Raw genomic sequence first — 17518 nt, forward strand, 5'->3', positions numbered from 1 at the left:
AATGAGGATAGAAGAATGTGAGGGATATTTATGCCGATAAATAAGACTCTGTGACAGGTAAGATCTAAGAGACTAAAGAAAAAAGAGACATCTGGGGTGAATAAGAGGTATCTGACTGCTGACCCAGTGGATGGTAATGCCATTATCAAAACAGGAGGAATGGGTTATGGTGGAAGACGAGTGTTGAGTGTCAGGCATGATAAATTGCGAAAAGGTCCTTGGAGTATTGCAGCTCAGAAAAAGATATATGGTTGCTAGAGATTTGGAACTAGTTAAAATATAGGTGATAGTTAAAGTCATGGATATATTAATATGGTGGTCTAAGGAGAGTTTTAGAACACGTTCCTCTTATCTTGCTCTATTTGTTTTCCGTAATGTTTATACCCTTCTAACATACTATATAATTTACTTATATATTCATATTGCTTTTGTCTGACTACTCTTTATATGACATATGCTTCGAGAGAGCAGGGATTTTCATCTGCTTTGTTCACTGCTATCACAGTTATCTAAACACACGTAAACAGAACAATTAGTTAACACATCCATCACCTCACATAGTCACTTTTTCTGTGTATGTGTGTGGTGAGAATATTTAAGGTGGGAGTAAAGAGTTTTAGAGGAAAAAGGAAGTGGTCAGTAGGTCACATGCTGCTGAGAGATTAGGTAGGGTAAGGACTGAAAGTGTGTGGTAGATCAGGGAGTCAGGATATATGTGACCTTACCAAGAACAGCTTAGTAGCTTTACCTAGAAGTCATGAAAACTGGAATGCATGGATGGGTTGTAAGTTAGAGGTAAGTGAGAACTCCTCTTTGAAGAAATTTTTCTGTGAAATGCTTTATAGTTCAGGATAGTTTTATATAATATTAACTTCCCGTTTTCATAGATTCTTAATCTTTTAGGGGTGATGGAAAAGAGGAAAGGCAAATGATCAGTGCTACTTCTATACTTGAGAGCTTGACTTTGCTTCCTCCTCTGCATGGGTTCTGTGAATATCTTAACTGCTCCTTGGTTAATGTAAATTTCAGAAGGTCCTGAAATCAATTTAACTGTAATAGGACTTTATCAATAACTGAGCCAGGTGAAATGTTGAGGCTGTTTGTTTTCCTGACAGGTAGCCAGACTTTTATTAGAGATTGTTAGTGGGTGTGTATTTGTTATATTTTTATTCCTTTCAAAGAAAAAAATGTTTTCTAGGTAGCAGCAAGAGCACAATACAACACTCCACATGCCCTCTTGTTTCAGTCTGTCCTACAAACTACACAGGAAACGAAAGACATTAATCAATGCTAGAAAAGCCAAAAAAGCAGTGTTCTCCATGAGCATTACTGTGAATCTTTGCCAAATTGCCTCATGAAGTAGTAGAAGAGCAGAGGGCTGAGAAAGTGTTGAGTTTCAGCTCTGCCTCTAGCCCTGGGTAACCTTGAACCTTAACCTCTGTTTTTGTTTTCTATTTAGAATAAGGATGTAAGACCTGCAGAATTTGAAGTTCTCTTCTAAGCACTAATACTCTATAATTCATTGACCTAGTTCATCAAAGCTATATGAAGAATATATCCAACTTATTTCCCTTTATATGATATCAAAGGGCAAACACTAACGGAATTTGTTAGTGACCTGTAGAATCATGATTTAACTCCCTACCTCTTCTCTAAATACATTTAGTTAATTTTTTTAAATTCTAGAACAACACTGATCTTTCTTTATGTTTTCTTTATATAAGGTAAGAATGTGTCATGTCTTTTTTATTTTTGTTTGCTTTTGAAGAACTTAGAACTTGCACTTAATTATAAAAGTTCCAAAGGAGTCCAGCCCTGTGGCTGAGTGGTTAAGTTTGCACGCTCCCCTTTGGCAGCCCAGGATTTCACTAGTTCGGATCCTGGGCACAGACCTAGCAACCACTCATCAAGCCACGCTGAGGCGGCATCCCACATAGCAGAACCAGAAGGACCTACAACTAGAATATACAACTATACACTGGGGGGCTTTAGGGAGAAGAAGAAGAAAAAAAAAAGATTGGCAACAGATGTTTGCTCAGGTGCCAGTCTTTAAAAACTTAGTTCCATAGAAGTGATGTTGACCAAAAATTCTTAATATTTTGATATGTCAGTGTAGATTTGCTTTAATTTGGAGGACTTAAAATGGTCACTACAATTGAATATTGCCAAGCATTGGATTTTTAACCTTAGTTTATTCCTTTGGTATACAATACAGTATAATTTTTTAGTTGAAGAATAAAAAGTTCTGTCAGTTAAATAATGGTTATTTTGATGCTAAACAACTGGCTTAATCTTTTTAAAAAACAACAATAAATATTTTTGTCTTTAAATTTTTTATTACATTTTGGGGAGAATCTGCATGCACAGCAATATGATTAGTTTATTGCAATTTTTATGTCACTTGAAAGGGGGAGAAAGGAAAAGAAAGAATAGGCAAAATATTTAGTTCTACATACTGAGCTAGATGCTTTATGTATATCAGTTCACTGAGTTCTCACAAAGCAGGTATCATTCTCCTCATTTTATGTATGAGACATTAAGTAACTTGCGTGAAGTTATTCGAGTATGAAAATTAGAATTTGAATCTATTTTTTTTCTGTACCAAAGCCCTTCTTGTTTCTCCTTTGTTATATTCCTTTGTCATGCTACATCTCCTTTGAATGCTGACTAATTTTTAAGGATTCTGAGGAAGTGATTCTTAGAAATGTGGCATATGAAAACATTTATTTGCTCTTGGTATTTCTCATCAAATGCTAAACAAGAGTACCACTTTTCTGTTTTTCGCCTTGGTACTTCAAATTGCTATATAGAATTTTATTTATAGGAAGTTTATTTTGCAGTCTATTTTGAAGGCATCAATAGGATATCTTTTAATATCACAGAAAACCTTTTGACTGTTGAAGGCATAAGAGTGAAGGTGCTCAGGAAAAAATGCTTACTATTCACAAAAACTCCAACTTCAGTGGAGCTTCCATTCAAATAAGATTTATTTTCAATAACCAACTCCTTACATTTCTTAAATAAAATAAAATCTAAAGCTAACAAAATTCTTCTTTTCCTCCCATTTTAAATGCTGACTTGAATGAAACAGCAGACTTTTCCCAGAGGAAAAGCCTCAAAGATGAATCACAGTTGGTAGCTTTACTGTTTATTTTCAATGCGTAGTTTACTTGTCTATTTTTAACCAACATCCTGCTGTTTTTCACACCCATCTTTCTTGCTGTTTTATATGGCTTTGCCAAATCAGTCTATAATTGGAGGTTTACAGATCACTGTATGTATCACGTTGTACAGTAACATTAAAAATGTTCATAAGTATTATTTATAGAAAAAGTTTATTTTAGTAGTTATAGTGAAAGTTTATTCTTTTCTCTCATTTTTGGCATTAATACCTAATTCTGATTGTTTCTAAAATACCTTTTAAGACCGTTCTATTTTGAAGAGGTCAGTGAGATATCTTTTTATATCATTGAAAACCTTTTAAATGTTTAAGGCATAAGAGGTAAGGTGCTAAGGAAAAAAATATTTTCTTTGAAGGAAAAAAAAGATTTCTTTGAAATCTCTTGCCTTATCTAGGAAAATGGGTGAACTAATTTCTTCTTCCATGATATGAAACTGTAGGACAAAAATTATTCCTGTACCAGGAAAAAATTACAGAGACAAAGAAAAATTCCTCAAACACTACCAGATACTGTGGCTCATTGTTCTTTGGTCTTATTTCCTCTCATGCTCAGTGTTTTCACTTGGCGCCTCTTGTTCCAGAGATGGGCGGTGATATTAGCACTTCCACTGTTCAAGTACTGCTTCTCAGGCCCAACGGTGCCAACCTGAGAAATAATAAGGCCTTCCGGATTTCCTCATTAACTTCGTAGCTTTTTAACTTTCCTTATTAGTTTCCAATTTGTTTAGGCTTTCTGAACCATTAATAACTTTTCCATAAATGTAATGCTTTTGTTTGAAAAGAATATACAAAGAATAATTTCTTATAGGGTCATAAACCTTTGCAATAGAAAGAAATTTAATCATTCTATTATCCGTATGTTGATTTAAGAAGGACTGTTGCTTAACTTTTAAGATCTAAATAGGATAGTTCTTGTAACAGCCATTTATTGATGAGCTAAGAATTTTATCTTTTATTTTTTTTTTTAAACTTTCTTGCATCAAAAAGCTTTCCTGCCATGAATTTAATTTCCTTTACTTAGAGTCACTGTGTTCTTTTTATAGCCTGAACTCTCACTTGGGGTTTCTTTACACTTAAGTACAAATTCCTCTATTTTGTTTTGTTTTCAGGCTGATCATGTTCAGTTATTCTACGGAGATCCATTTCTTTATCTCATAGATGATGATTAAGTCATGATTGAATGATCGTCTTTGGTAACTCGAAAAGATTGGAACCCTGTCAGCCTTTTAAAATTTATGTACCTGTATAGCCAAAATCATTGTATCGAACATTAATATGGCTAAGAATGGTTCTTTGTATGTTTGTATATGATTTGCCTTTAGAATGAAAACTTTAGAGGGAATTCACTACAAGATAAAATCAGTGTTTTCCTTGGTATATGTTTAGATTTTTTTTTTTCCAATTTTCTTGACATTTAATCTTGAGTGAGAAACTTGTCCTACTTGAAATATGAGTGGTCGGGAAAGTGGAAAACATGCCTTAGAATTCAATTTGCTACAGGCATTCAGTCATCAAATAGATTTTCCTTTTGATATATTTTGAAGATCAAATGAGAGTCTTTTAAGTATTTATGGGAAAAATCATGTTGTACTTCATCTCATCACTTTTGAATGAAGTTTTTAGATTTTATTAACAGACTTTGACCTTTTCAAACCTAGGAACCCAAACTCTTTCTAATCATGCCAGGAACATTTTTGAATTTTCAATTAAAATGTGAATTTCTATGCTTCGAATGAGGAAAAATGTTCTTAGGTAGTATTTTTTTTTTTTTTTTTGAAGAATGATTTTTTCTTAGAAGTGCTTATATTTTATGTGTTTTTGAAAAGTAGTTTTATTGAGGCTTAATTTACATTCTATAAAATTCACCCAGTTTAAGTGTACAGTTTAATGAGTTTTAGTAAATTTATATACAGTTATGCAACCATCTCCACCATCCAGTTTTAGAAAACTTCAACAGGATAGATTTTTTTAAGCTGATTTCTACTTACAATTAAAGAGGTTAATTTCTTTTCTTTTAACTGAGAACATAGATTAGTTGATTACATATGTTCTTTTCTAATTAACTTTATTTATGTTCTTAATGTCTCCTGTTTTAGTAAATTATGTTGAAAAATATACTGAGTTTTGGAATAGGAATAAACAGGTTAGTGGAAGACAGACCATAACAGACTGCGGTATATTGAATCATTTAGAAAACACTGTGTGGGGCCAGCCTGGTGGCATAGTGATTAAGTTTGCGTGCTCTGCTTCGGCGGCCTGGGGTTTGCCAGTTCGGATCCTGGGCGCAGACCTATGTACCGCTCATCAGGCCATGCTGAGGCAGCATCCCATGTACAAAATAGCAGAAGATTGGCACAGATGTTAGCTTGGGGACAATCTTCCTCCTGCAAAAAGAGGAAAATTGGCAATGGATGTTAGCTCGAGGACAATCTTCCTTACCAAAAGGAAAAAAAAAGAAAGAGAAAAAACAATATTAAAAATTTGGAAAAAGAAAGGGCCATTTAATAAATGCTGTTGGGACACTTGGTTAAGCCTTAGGAAATAAATAATGATAGAATACTACCTGTTCACTAAAATAATTTAGGTTTACCATTTATTTAAGTAGAAAACATAAGTCCATAAGAAAACTTGGAGAAAATATAGACCAAAAATGATTTCTAGATGTAGAAAGACTTAGTAAGTATTTAAAAATATGGAATAAGGTATAAAGAAATACACTATTTGACTTTGACTACATAAAGTTGAAAAACATGGCAAAGGGTAAGACAAGTGATAAACTGGGAAAAATACTTGCAACAAACAGATATGAGAAGCAGGGGGTTAATGTATGCTATGTGAATATTACATTCAAATTAAAAACAAAAACGCTGAAATGCAATAGATGAGCATATAAATAGATAATTCAAAAAAGAAGAAACAAATTGCTGATAAGATGTATGTACCAAACAACAGAGCCTCAAAGTATGTGAAGCAAAAACTGACAGAACTAAAAGAAGAAATAGACAAGTCCACAATTTCAGTTGGATACTTCATTTCCACTCTCAAAAACTGATAAAAACTACTAGACAGAATGTAAGGATTAGAAGAGCTGGACAATACCACCAAACAAGATATAATTGACTTTTTAGAGCACTTCATCCAGCAGCAGCGGAATACAAATTCTTTTCAAGTTCCCATGGAACATTCACCAAGATAGACCATACCTGCATCATAAAACAAAGTTCAACACGTTGGAAAAATTGAAATCAGTTAGAATGTATTCTTTAACCATAATGGAATCAACTAGAAGTCAGACAGTACACTTCTAAGTAATCCATGGATAAAAGAGGACGTCTCAAAGGAAATAAGAAATACATTGAACAGAATGAATATAGAGCAAATCATAATTTTTGTAGCACACACACACAAAAAAAAGCAGTGCTGAGAGGTAAATTTATAGCACTGAATGATTATACGAGAAAAAAGAAAGATCTTGAATCAATGATCTAAGCTCCCTTCTCAAGAAAATAGAAAAATAATTGCTAATCAGTGGGCATAAAGTTTCAATTAAGAAAGATGAGAAAGTTCTAGAGATCTGCTGTAGAACATTGTACCTATAATTAACAATACAGTCTTGTACACTTAAAATTTTATTATAAGGTAGATCTCAAGTATTCTTACGGTAAAATAAAGTTTAAAAAAATAGGAGCAAAATAAACCCAAAGCAAGCAGAAAGGGACAAGTAATAATGATAGAAGAGCGGAAATTAATGAAACTGGAAACAGAAACACAATAGAGAAGTCAATCAAAATTAAAATGAAATAAAGGAATGCTACAAAGAATTCTTCATACATAAATTTGACAGCTTGGATGAAATGGACCAACTCCTTAAAAAACACAGACTACTGAAACTTACCCAAGATGAGAGAGATTCTCTGAATGATCCTGTAACTATTAAATTGAATTGTACTTAGAAACTCTTTGGAGTGAGGGGAAAAAAGCTCCAGGCCCAGATGATTTCACTGGTGAGTTCTGTATGTTTAAAGAAGAAGAAACACCAGTCATACACAGTCTATTCCAAAAAATAGTTGAGGAGGTAATCCCTTTCTATCTCATTTTATGAGACAATCATTATCCTGATCCCAGTACCCGACAAAGATGGTAGAAAAAATGGAAACTACAGACCAATATCTCTTATGTTACTTATGTGTTAAAATCCTCCACAAAATATTGGCACACCAAATCCAACTATATATAAATAGAATTATACACTATTGCTAAATGAGATTTGTTCCAAGTATGCAAGGCTGCTTCAACACTTGAAAATAAATCAATGTACTCCACTATATCAATGGATTATAGAATCATATGATAGTATCAGTTAATATAAAAAAAGCATTTGGTAGAATCCTGTAGCCATTCATGAGAAAAATTCTCAGCAAGGTGGGAATAGAGTGGTAAGACCACAACTTGATGTAGAGCATATATAAAAAACAACAGCTGATCTAATACTTCGTTGTCAAAGATTGAATGCTTTCCTCCTAAGATTGGGAATAAAGTAAGGCTGTCCACTCTCACCCTTCCTATTTAATAATGTATTGGAAGTCATATCCAGTACAATAGGCAAGAAAAGAAAATAAAAGGCATAGAGATTAGAAAGGAAAAAATGGAAACCTTCCCTATTTGCAGATAATATGTGCCAGTGTGTAGAAAATTCGAAAATATCTATAAAACGTCTGTTAGAAGTAGTAAGTGAATTTAGCAAAGTTGTAGGATACGAAGTCCACACAGAAAAATTAAATCTTTTTTTTTGTTTTTCCTTTTTCTCCCCAAAGCCCCCCAATACGTATTTGTATATTTTTAGTTGTGGGTCCTTCTAGTTGTGGCATGTGGGATGCTGCCTCAGCATGGCTTGATGAGTGGTGCCATGTCTGCACCCGGGATCTGAACCGGTAAAAACCTGGGCCGCCAAAGCGGAGTGCGTGAACTTAACCACTTGGCCATGGGGCTGGCCCCAGAAAAATTAATAATATTCCTATATACTAGCAATGAACAATTGGGAACAAAATTTAAAACATTGTACAATTTACAGTTGCTACAGAAATAATGAGATACCTACATATAAATTTAGCAAAATGTCTATAGGATCTGTAATGTGAAAACTATAAAACACTGATGTATGAAATTGCCTAAGACCTAAATAAATGGAGAGAGAAATTGTGTTCATGGGTTAGAAGACTCAACTTAGTTAAGATGCCAGTTCTCTTCAAACCTCCCTTCCAGCAGGATTTCTTTTATAACTCCAGACAGTATGATTCTAAAATTTATATTGAAAAGCAAAAACACTAGAATAGTTCATCTATTTTGAAAAAGAAGTTACCTGATTTTAAGTATTATATAACTTCAGTAATCAAAACTGTGGTATTAGTGGCAAGACTGAATCCAGAACTGTACCTTTATAAGTATGGTTAGCTAATTTTTGACAAAGGAGCAGAAGCAATTCAGTGGAGAATGGGTAGTCTTCCAACAGATGGTGTTGGAACACTTGAATACGGATTGGGGAAACAAGTGAACCTCTACCCAAACCTCACACCTTATACAAAAATTAACTCAAAAATGGAGCACAGATCTAAATGTAAAAAATAAAACTAAAACTTTTAGGAAAAAACATGGCTGAGGGTCAGCTGAGGATTTCTAGGATATAACACTAAAGGTACAATCCAGAAAAGTATCAGTAAGTTTGACCTCATTAAAATTAAAAACTTATGATATGCCAAAGATCCTGTCAAGAGGATGGAAAGACAAGCCGTAGACTGAGAAGATATACTGCAAATCACCTATTCAACAAAAAACTTGCGTCCACAATGTATTAAGAACTCTCTAAACTCAGTAGTAAGAATACCAAAAATCTAAATAGAAAATGGGCAAAGGGCTTGAGCAGACATTTCATTAAAGAGTACATACACATGGATAGCAAATATTTACATCAATATGTTCAGCATCATTACTGATTAGAAAATTATGAGGGGAATATAAATACCTATTAGATATAGGTAATATATAATATAAATATAGAAAATATATATAACTATTGCAGAAATTCCAATTAAATCCATGATGATATGCCACTACATAACTATTAGAATGGCCCAATAAAAAATATAAGTGAAAAATATGTTTAAAAAAGATATAGCCAATTGGTGCTGGCCTGGTGGTGTAGTGGTTAAGTTTGTGTGCTCCGCTTCAGGGTTTACAGGTTCAGATCCCAGGTGCAGACTTAATGCACTGCTCATCAAGCCATGTTGTGGTGGCATCCTATATACAAAATAGAGGAAGATGGGCACCGATGTTAGCTCAGGGCCCATCTTCCTCACCCCCTCTCCCCCCAAAAAGGCCGATAAAGAGCTTCTCTCTTATATGGACCCCTATGAGAGTGAGAAGTGCTTGAGTTGTAGAGTTTTCTAGAAGAGACACAAATTCAGTTTGTAATGAGGAAGCAGTTCTATATAAGCATGTCTAGTAAATAGCTTAAAGAGATACAAATAGAAAGAGATCCAAAGCACTAAGGTTCCAGTAATTTGACTAAATTTTCACCTCCATACCTTCTTTTCTTTTGGTGATTTTGTTTTCTTTTCCTTAAACTGCACCTCCCAAATCATAGCCTTGGCCCCACAAAAACCTGATTAGCATTCGCAGACAAAAGAGGATAAGGGGTGATGGAAAGCCACTGAATTCATTTGGTAGCAAAACACTTTATAGGAAAGACTTCTGCTGTGTATAACATTCTTGAAAATATAAACCTTATATTGATAATATATTTATTATTTATATAACAAGTTGTTTGAAAAAGGGTATGAAGTGGCATAAATAATTGGTTTAGTACAAGATAAAACCTACATAAGTTCCTAGAGCCGCTATAGTAGTATCTAACTCTTGGATGGGATGGGCTCTGGAGTCGAACTTCCCAGGTTTGAATATCAGCTCCACCACTTACTAGTTGTCACTTAACATTTCTCTACCTCAAGTTTCTGATCTATAAAATGGAAATAATAATAGTGTTTATCTCATAAGAGTTGTGAAAATTATTTAGCACATGTAAAGCATTTATAACAGTAACTGGGACATAGTAAGTCCTCAGTAAGTGTTAGCTGTCATTACTAGCTCTTAATTGTGAATATTTTAAGATAAGTGTACTCAAAATCTTAGCTTCATTTGAAGTAAACTAAGATGTTGTCTTTGCCTAAAGTACTCCTTTTTTGTTGTTTTGTTTTAGACGTAGTGAAAAGACCTTGTAAGGAGTACCAAAGAACTTTCAAATATTAAGAACTAAAAAAAAAAAAAGAATTTGACAGAAAGCAAACGTGATGTTTCTTGAATTTAATTCTCTTCTAAGCATTTCCCTCAATTTTCTTTTCCTCAGATATATCCTGAATATTTTTTATCACTATGTAAACTTCAGAACAATTCATTTTATATTATTCAAAATCTTATTATAGTCTATTTTATTTTGGGACCTTTTAAAAGCTTTTCCTATTAATCACAGTTTTCCTTTTGTCTTTATAGGTCACCATTTGCTGCCGTCACAGACTATTCAGTTACAAGGAATAATGTCATACAGCTCTGCTTGGAATTGACAACAATCGTGCAACAGGTATTAGCTGACAAACTTTCCTTCTGTTAATTTACTAGCTATTTCATATTCTAACAATGAGAACTGTTCCTGTTTACTGAAAGTTTATTAGATGCTGGTTTGGGAGGTACTCATTCAAAGACAAATGGTTCTAAAGAAACCAAATATGTAATTATTAATTGGAAAACTGTTCATATAGCCCAATAAACATGGGTTTTATTTACCAGAAGATGTAAAAGTAACCTGAACTTCTGGAGGCATCATTATAATAAGGTCATAAGTCTGTTAGTCTCACACTTTTAGTGGGGATGACTAAACTGTATTGCCTTTCACAAAATTGAATTGCCCCATTTGTATAACAATCTGAGACTTTTGCTCTAAGGCACTATTAGTTCCTTACTAGTGCAACTATTAGTTTCATTTATATAGGTACACATACAAACAACTATACATAATAACCTTTAACAGTTGTCTGCTTATATGACCTGATGTTTTTATTTTGAATATTATTTAGGCCGGAGATTTCCAAATCAAATTCCTCCAGGAGTGCAGCAGCTAATATAAATGTTCGAATCAAGCCTGGCATAAGATATGGAGGAATGGTGGAGGGGTGAATTGACTAGAATCCTGCAAAAATTTGTTTAAATTTGGTAACAAAACACATCTGAGAGATCTGAGACCTGCAGCCACCACTCTGTAAGACTGATGCCAGCCTGTTGCTGCTGCTGTCTCACAGTGCCATTATTTGTTAACCTATCCACTGATGCAGAAATAGGGAAAGCAGAGGATAACATATGCTGACACAGAAGATTATTGGGTAAACTGATGATTTAATTTATCCTCTACCTCCTGTCCTTTATTACCAGAAATAATGAAGAGCTTTTTATATTGCCTGTATTTTCTCAAAGAAATAAGAAATTTATTAATATAGATTTAAATGCTTCAGGATATTTTCTCTTGTACTGTATAGATTTTATTTGCACCATTTCTCTGAAACTGCAGGTTTTAAGATGTTTTTCATTATAGAAAGGAGAGTAACTTTGTGAATTTTAATTGTGGAACACATCAGACATCAGGATTAGATGATGGCAGAAAGTCAGCAACTCATTGCTGTTAATCACAGACATGCATGAATATGGTGAACATTTTATGAGCTTTGAAATACCCTAACAGTTTCACTGCATGTCTTCATATTTGATAGCAGTAAATTTTATTTCTGAATTTCAGAGATCTTAACTAGATAATAGGAAGAAGACTGGCATTTTAGGGCAAGAGTCAGTAAACATTTTCTGTAAAAGGCCAGACAGTAAGTGTTTAAGCTTTGTAGGCTTTAGGGTGTCAGATGCAACTACTCAACTCTGCTGTTGTAATGCAAAAGCCCCCATGGACAATGTGTAAATGACCGGGCATGGCTTTGTGCCGAGAAAACTTGTTTTACAAAAACAGACAGCAGGTCTAATTTGGCCTACTGGCCATAGTTTGCTGACCCGTGTTCTAGGGCAGTGCTAGTCCACTGTGGTCTGCAGGTCAGCAATATTATTATCACATGGAAATTTGTTAGAAATTCAGATTCTTGGTATCTACCCCAAATGTACTGTGGAGAGGGCCCAGGAATCTGCATATTTACTAGTTTTCCAGGTAATTCTGGTTCTCATACATTATTCTAGGGTGCAGGGATAAAAGAGCAATAATATAATCTATGAGTAATTTTCTTTGTAGTTCTGTATTATCAGTGACATTTCTTCAGAACTCTATTTTCTAAAGTTCTATTTCTTTTAAAGGTATTAAACTTGACCAGAGTTTTGAGCTGTGGATAACAAACCAGATTATTAGTTTCTTCCCTTTTAGTATGAGAGAAAGAAATTCTCTCTGATGTGAGGGTACCTATTACACAGTATTTGTGTGATTATCATTCATAGTCTCTTAATACTGGATATGTGCTCAGTAGCAATCTATATACAAACAATCATAGTAATATAATAATTATTAACACTTATCTGCTATGTGACAAGATCTATGATAACTGTATTCTGTGTATTAAAGGTTTTTATTTATATGTGAGACCCAAGGCAGTTGAAATACCATGGAATTAAATAGGAGAATTAAAAGTTTGTTTATTTTTCACCTTTTTAAACATGAGAAACTCATAGTCCATCTGATGTCAACTTCCAAAATAACTTCATTTCCAAGCAGAATTATGACAGAAAGTGGGTGTTTTTCATTTCTTGTCTCTTCTCCAAATATCTGGATCTGGATGGCCTGTTTTTATGTTTACTTTTGAGTAATTGGTCCACTCTTTGTTGCCTTATAAACCAGGACTGCAATTCTAAATGGCAACCATAATAAGTTTTCTTGAAAATCTTAAAGGAGCATACTCGGGTGTATTCATTTTCACTTAATTCATACATACCTAATGTTTTCCTGTATCAAAAAGGAATAAACAAAGTGATCTTGACCCAAAAAAAAGCTACCTTTTTTTAACTTTTATGTAGAGAATGAGGTCAGAGATGGAGAGTTTTCTATGTTTAGAACTCACAGGTTCCAGAGCATACCACTCTAACCTTCAGATGTAACATTGGGAAGAATGGCTGAAATGATTTTCAGTGAATTGAGATTTCCTGTACAGACACGTGCAAGGGCAGTTTGTGTCAGATATGACTAACCCACCCATTCCGCTATTTTAAGAACCTACCATCTAAGTAACAAGTGATTCATTTATTGTTTGTTTCCAGAATGTGTGCACACCTGCTATTAAGAACTACTTCATAGAAAACATATGGCATTTTGATATTGCCCTCAGAGGTTTGTTCATGCTCTCAACAGGACCTTTTAACAGCTGCACTATTTGGCTCAACATTCTCTTTAGGAATCTTACTTCAAGGCATAATGTGTTTAAGGTTTGCTATTTACAGATCAGGAAACATTAGGTAGAATAGAGAGAGATGCTATTACAGGTTGAACTTTTGAGTACATTCCATCTTGACCAAACACAGAATTATTGAAATTACTTCAAATAATTGAAATACTCCAAATATACTCAAGATGTAGAAGGACCTATACTCTCCACCTACTATATACTTTGTTTTGAAGAGGATGCCTTGCCCTCCTTTGGACATTTTGTTCTAACAGTACCTATTTCTGTTTTTTTTAAAGTTCAGTTGCTCATAACGTTTGTCACAGTTTCTTCTGCCTCACTCTCATTTTCCCATCACTGTCCTGTCCCACATGTCACCTTTAAGAGGCGTCTGAACAAAAACCTCTATCCGTGGGTGTTCTTGGTTATCTCCTTGCCCACCCTGTCCCAACTTGTGCTTGACTTGATATCTTAATTTGTCTACTTTAACTAAGTCTTTTCTGTTGTACCTTAAAGGAAATATGAGATGAAAATTTCTATTAATACATCTTCATGCCATCCTGATTTAATCTATTTATAAGTATAGAATTGATCACTTTCAGACTAGTCATCCCAAAGCCCAGCTCCAATCTTTTCACTTTCAACAATTTTCCACTAATTTCCAAATTGATTACAAACTCCTGCCTTTGGAATTCAGAGGTCGCCAGATATGGTCCTGACAAGTTCAGTTTTGTCTTCCAGTACTCCCATGCATCTTAATTGTAGTCTAGTTCATGTGGATGAATTACCATTGGTAAAATAGATCTTGTAGCTTCATCTTATTATGTTGTGAGGCCGCCTCAGAACATGCCCCATATCTTTTTATCTCTGTCTGTTAACATTATGTCCCATCCTTAAAGATCTCTAGGAAATGCCACCTCATTCATATAACTTACTATTTCCCACAACTGTTTGTGTCTTCCCCCTACTTTGACCATTTATATTTAATGTAATTATTGATATGGTTGGGATTAAATTAAATATACCACCTTGCTGTTTGTCTTCTATGTTTCTTTGTTCTTTTTTCTCTCTTTTATTCTGTATACTTTTTTATTAATTATTTTTTATGATTCCATTTTGTCCCTTTTGTTGACTTAGCTATGATTTTTTTGTTGTGTGGGCAGAGGGTAAAAATCTCTTAAGATTACATAGCATTTCACATCTCGTCTATGACAGTTATATTTGGCTGTGAATAATAAATCTGATATCCGTTAGGTTATGAAATCCTTGGAGACAGGAACAGTGTCTTGCTCATTTTCATATATAGTGGGTGCTCATTACATACTTGTTAAAATAAATCGACCTGAGCCCCAGTTACCCCTGTGGTTAGCACATGCTCGTTTGTACTCTTCCAAGAAAAATTTGGAATTAAATGCATGAATTGTTAGTCATTTTCATTTCACCTCCTGTGTAAAAGCTGCAGCCCTGTCTCTGCTATTCATGTAAAGAGCCCCGGAGATATGCAGGCATACCCGTCACTACATCTCAGCTTATTCATTAGTTAAAATATGAGTATTGATCCTCGTAACGACTTTCTAATGCTAGAATGAAAGTGAATAAAACTTCTGAAACACTATGCAAATATATAATAGTAAAAAAACGTATCTTTTAGAGGAAACCTAATTATAGGCATGATATATTAGTGCTTATAAATTCTCTCTTAAAATAATCTATTGTGTTTTTATTGTTCTGTGATATCGTATCTTTGGTACCAAGTTTTTCTGGGCTCTGGTCTGTTGCTACTTGTCATAGCAATAGGAATGAGGATGATTGATAAAATAATGAAATAAAATAGTGATGTGTTCATTTCTTGAAAATGAAACTGTTGATGATTATATTTTATTTAGACTCTGCGCTTCTATATTTTCAAAATTTTCTAAAATCAATTTGAGTTAGCAGAAAAACAAAAAATGAGTGCTATGTACATTGAGGAAATACTACTTTGATAAAAGAGCATAGCATAGACGAGTACTTATTATATTTTAAAGTAAGTTACATAGTTTACAAACAGTCAGTGTCTATCTAATGGACTCATTTAGCCATTATATACACACTAATCACTTCATTCACTTGGAATTGTATGCAGTATTTGAAAACAGGAATTAAACTTAAGCTGCCAGTAAAAGAGGCCAATATGGATAAGCAACATGTAGATTTTTAAAAAAAATATCTAGGGCATGCATTTATTACCAGGCTTTCAAGAAATCTCATCTGAACAGTTATGATAGTTATGCTTTGAAATATGCTGTACTTCAAATTATTTTTACTCAACTTTAATTATTTTTATTCCCTTTGCAGCAAGATGAGGTGATCAATATCTAAAAATAGACTGTCACAAATAGATTTTTTTCCCTTCTTAACACAAAGGGGTGGTGCCATGAAGTAAGTGGAAAGTGCTTCTTGATATTGGCTACTTATATTTAAAGTAATGCTAATGTTAGAGGAGAAAGATAATGTAAATTTATTTTAACAAGCTCTTTTTGGAGGAATTTATTTAATCTACTATATCTGTTTTTTCCAGTTGTGATGGATTTAGATAGTTATATTTGAAGTCTTTTAAGGAGATCTTCCCCCATCACTTCCCACCCCACGTAAGATTGATTATGATAGCGCATTTGAGAAAAAATGAAAACTCATTTTAAAATGTTAAATGGAAAGAATTCTCACGAAAAACTGAAGCTTCATTTAGAGCACTGTCAGCAACTGAATCAGAAAAATGAGACAGGTACCCACCCACTTCTTGTCAACATTGAAATAATTGCCATGATGCCTGCCCTAATGGGTATCAGCTTAACCTAAAATTATTCCACTGTACCGTTTTTCTGTTTTCCACTTCAAACACAAAAATGATTAATTAGATTGTGACTACTTAAGAAATGGGCAAAAAAGTATCGATTTGCAAGGTGAAACTTTCACGGGACTTAGAATACTTGGGGCAAGGGACAGAGGGCAGAGAGAGTGAGTATTGGGAGACTTGAGGCTTAACCCTGTTTCTTCATGAGCATTTCACCTTGGACAAACCATGTAACTGCTGTGTCATCTAAAGACAGAAATGATTCTATCTGTTATTTTAAGAATCAAATTAGATGTATTAAAAATGGTTCACAAACATGAAGTGAAAAACGAAAGTAATATTCATAAAATGGATGAGAAATAAACTTGATAAAACGAATTAGAATAACAACTGTTTTAAATAATAAACGTACACAGATTTTTTTTCTCCATTTGATGTTAGTTTTCTTCAGCTTCATATACAGTGAATTCTGAATTACATGCTGTGAGAAAAATTTCAACATGTTGTAAGACATTTTAAATCAGATTTTGAAATGTTAGATAGAGAGTGAAAAGTTTCTTTTAAAATTCAAGTTCTGGTGATATACTTTTATCTGAAGTGGTCCCCTCTAAATCATTATGTATTAACATGTCTTTATGTTTTCTTATTGACTTGCTCATTTTTCAACCTATTTAGATCCCCTTTTCCATGTCCTTGGATATCACTGGTTTTCTGAATAGTGTTCAAAACATGTTACTTTCCCTTACAGTTGGAAAAAAAAGAAACGATCAGTAATCTTTCATGTAAGATTGTTGCAAAATAACTTTTGAGAAGAAAACAAATGCAAAGAAAAAAGAAATTCTAGAGATCTTTCTTAAAACATCTTAACTATGCAATTTTTACCTACTGCATAGCCAGCACTTTCCTTCCCCACTGTCTAAAATTTAAAGAAATAGCATTTATTGTTCAAAAAATCTTAACTGAGAGAATCATCACCAAGAACTGAAATGAAAGTTCATTTAGATGTTGAGAGAGAGTTTTTATGGTCCTTGCTTGTATTCA

The 17518-nt window shown here is 33.7% G+C and overlaps 1 protein-coding gene across 10 annotated transcripts in view; it reads left to right on the plus strand.

The window, feature by feature from the left end:
• The window catches only part of CNKSR2 (connector enhancer of kinase suppressor of Ras 2), a 256308-nt gene that overhangs the window by 62398 nt on the left and 176392 nt on the right, over positions 1-17518 (plus strand). For all 10 annotated transcript variants that reach the window (XM_023633518.2, XM_070257233.1, XM_070257235.1 and 7 more), the window contains exon 4: positions 10724-10811. In XM_023633518.2, the coding sequence (XP_023489286.1) occupies positions 10724-10811 (88 nt within the window). The remainder of the gene's footprint in view (positions 1-10723; positions 10812-17518) is intronic.

The sequence above is a fragment of the Equus caballus genome, chromosome X (genome assembly GCF_041296265.1).
Source record: "Equus caballus isolate H_3958 breed thoroughbred chromosome X, TB-T2T, whole genome shotgun sequence".
NCBI classification, from domain to species: domain Eukaryota; kingdom Metazoa; phylum Chordata; class Mammalia; order Perissodactyla; family Equidae; genus Equus; species Equus caballus.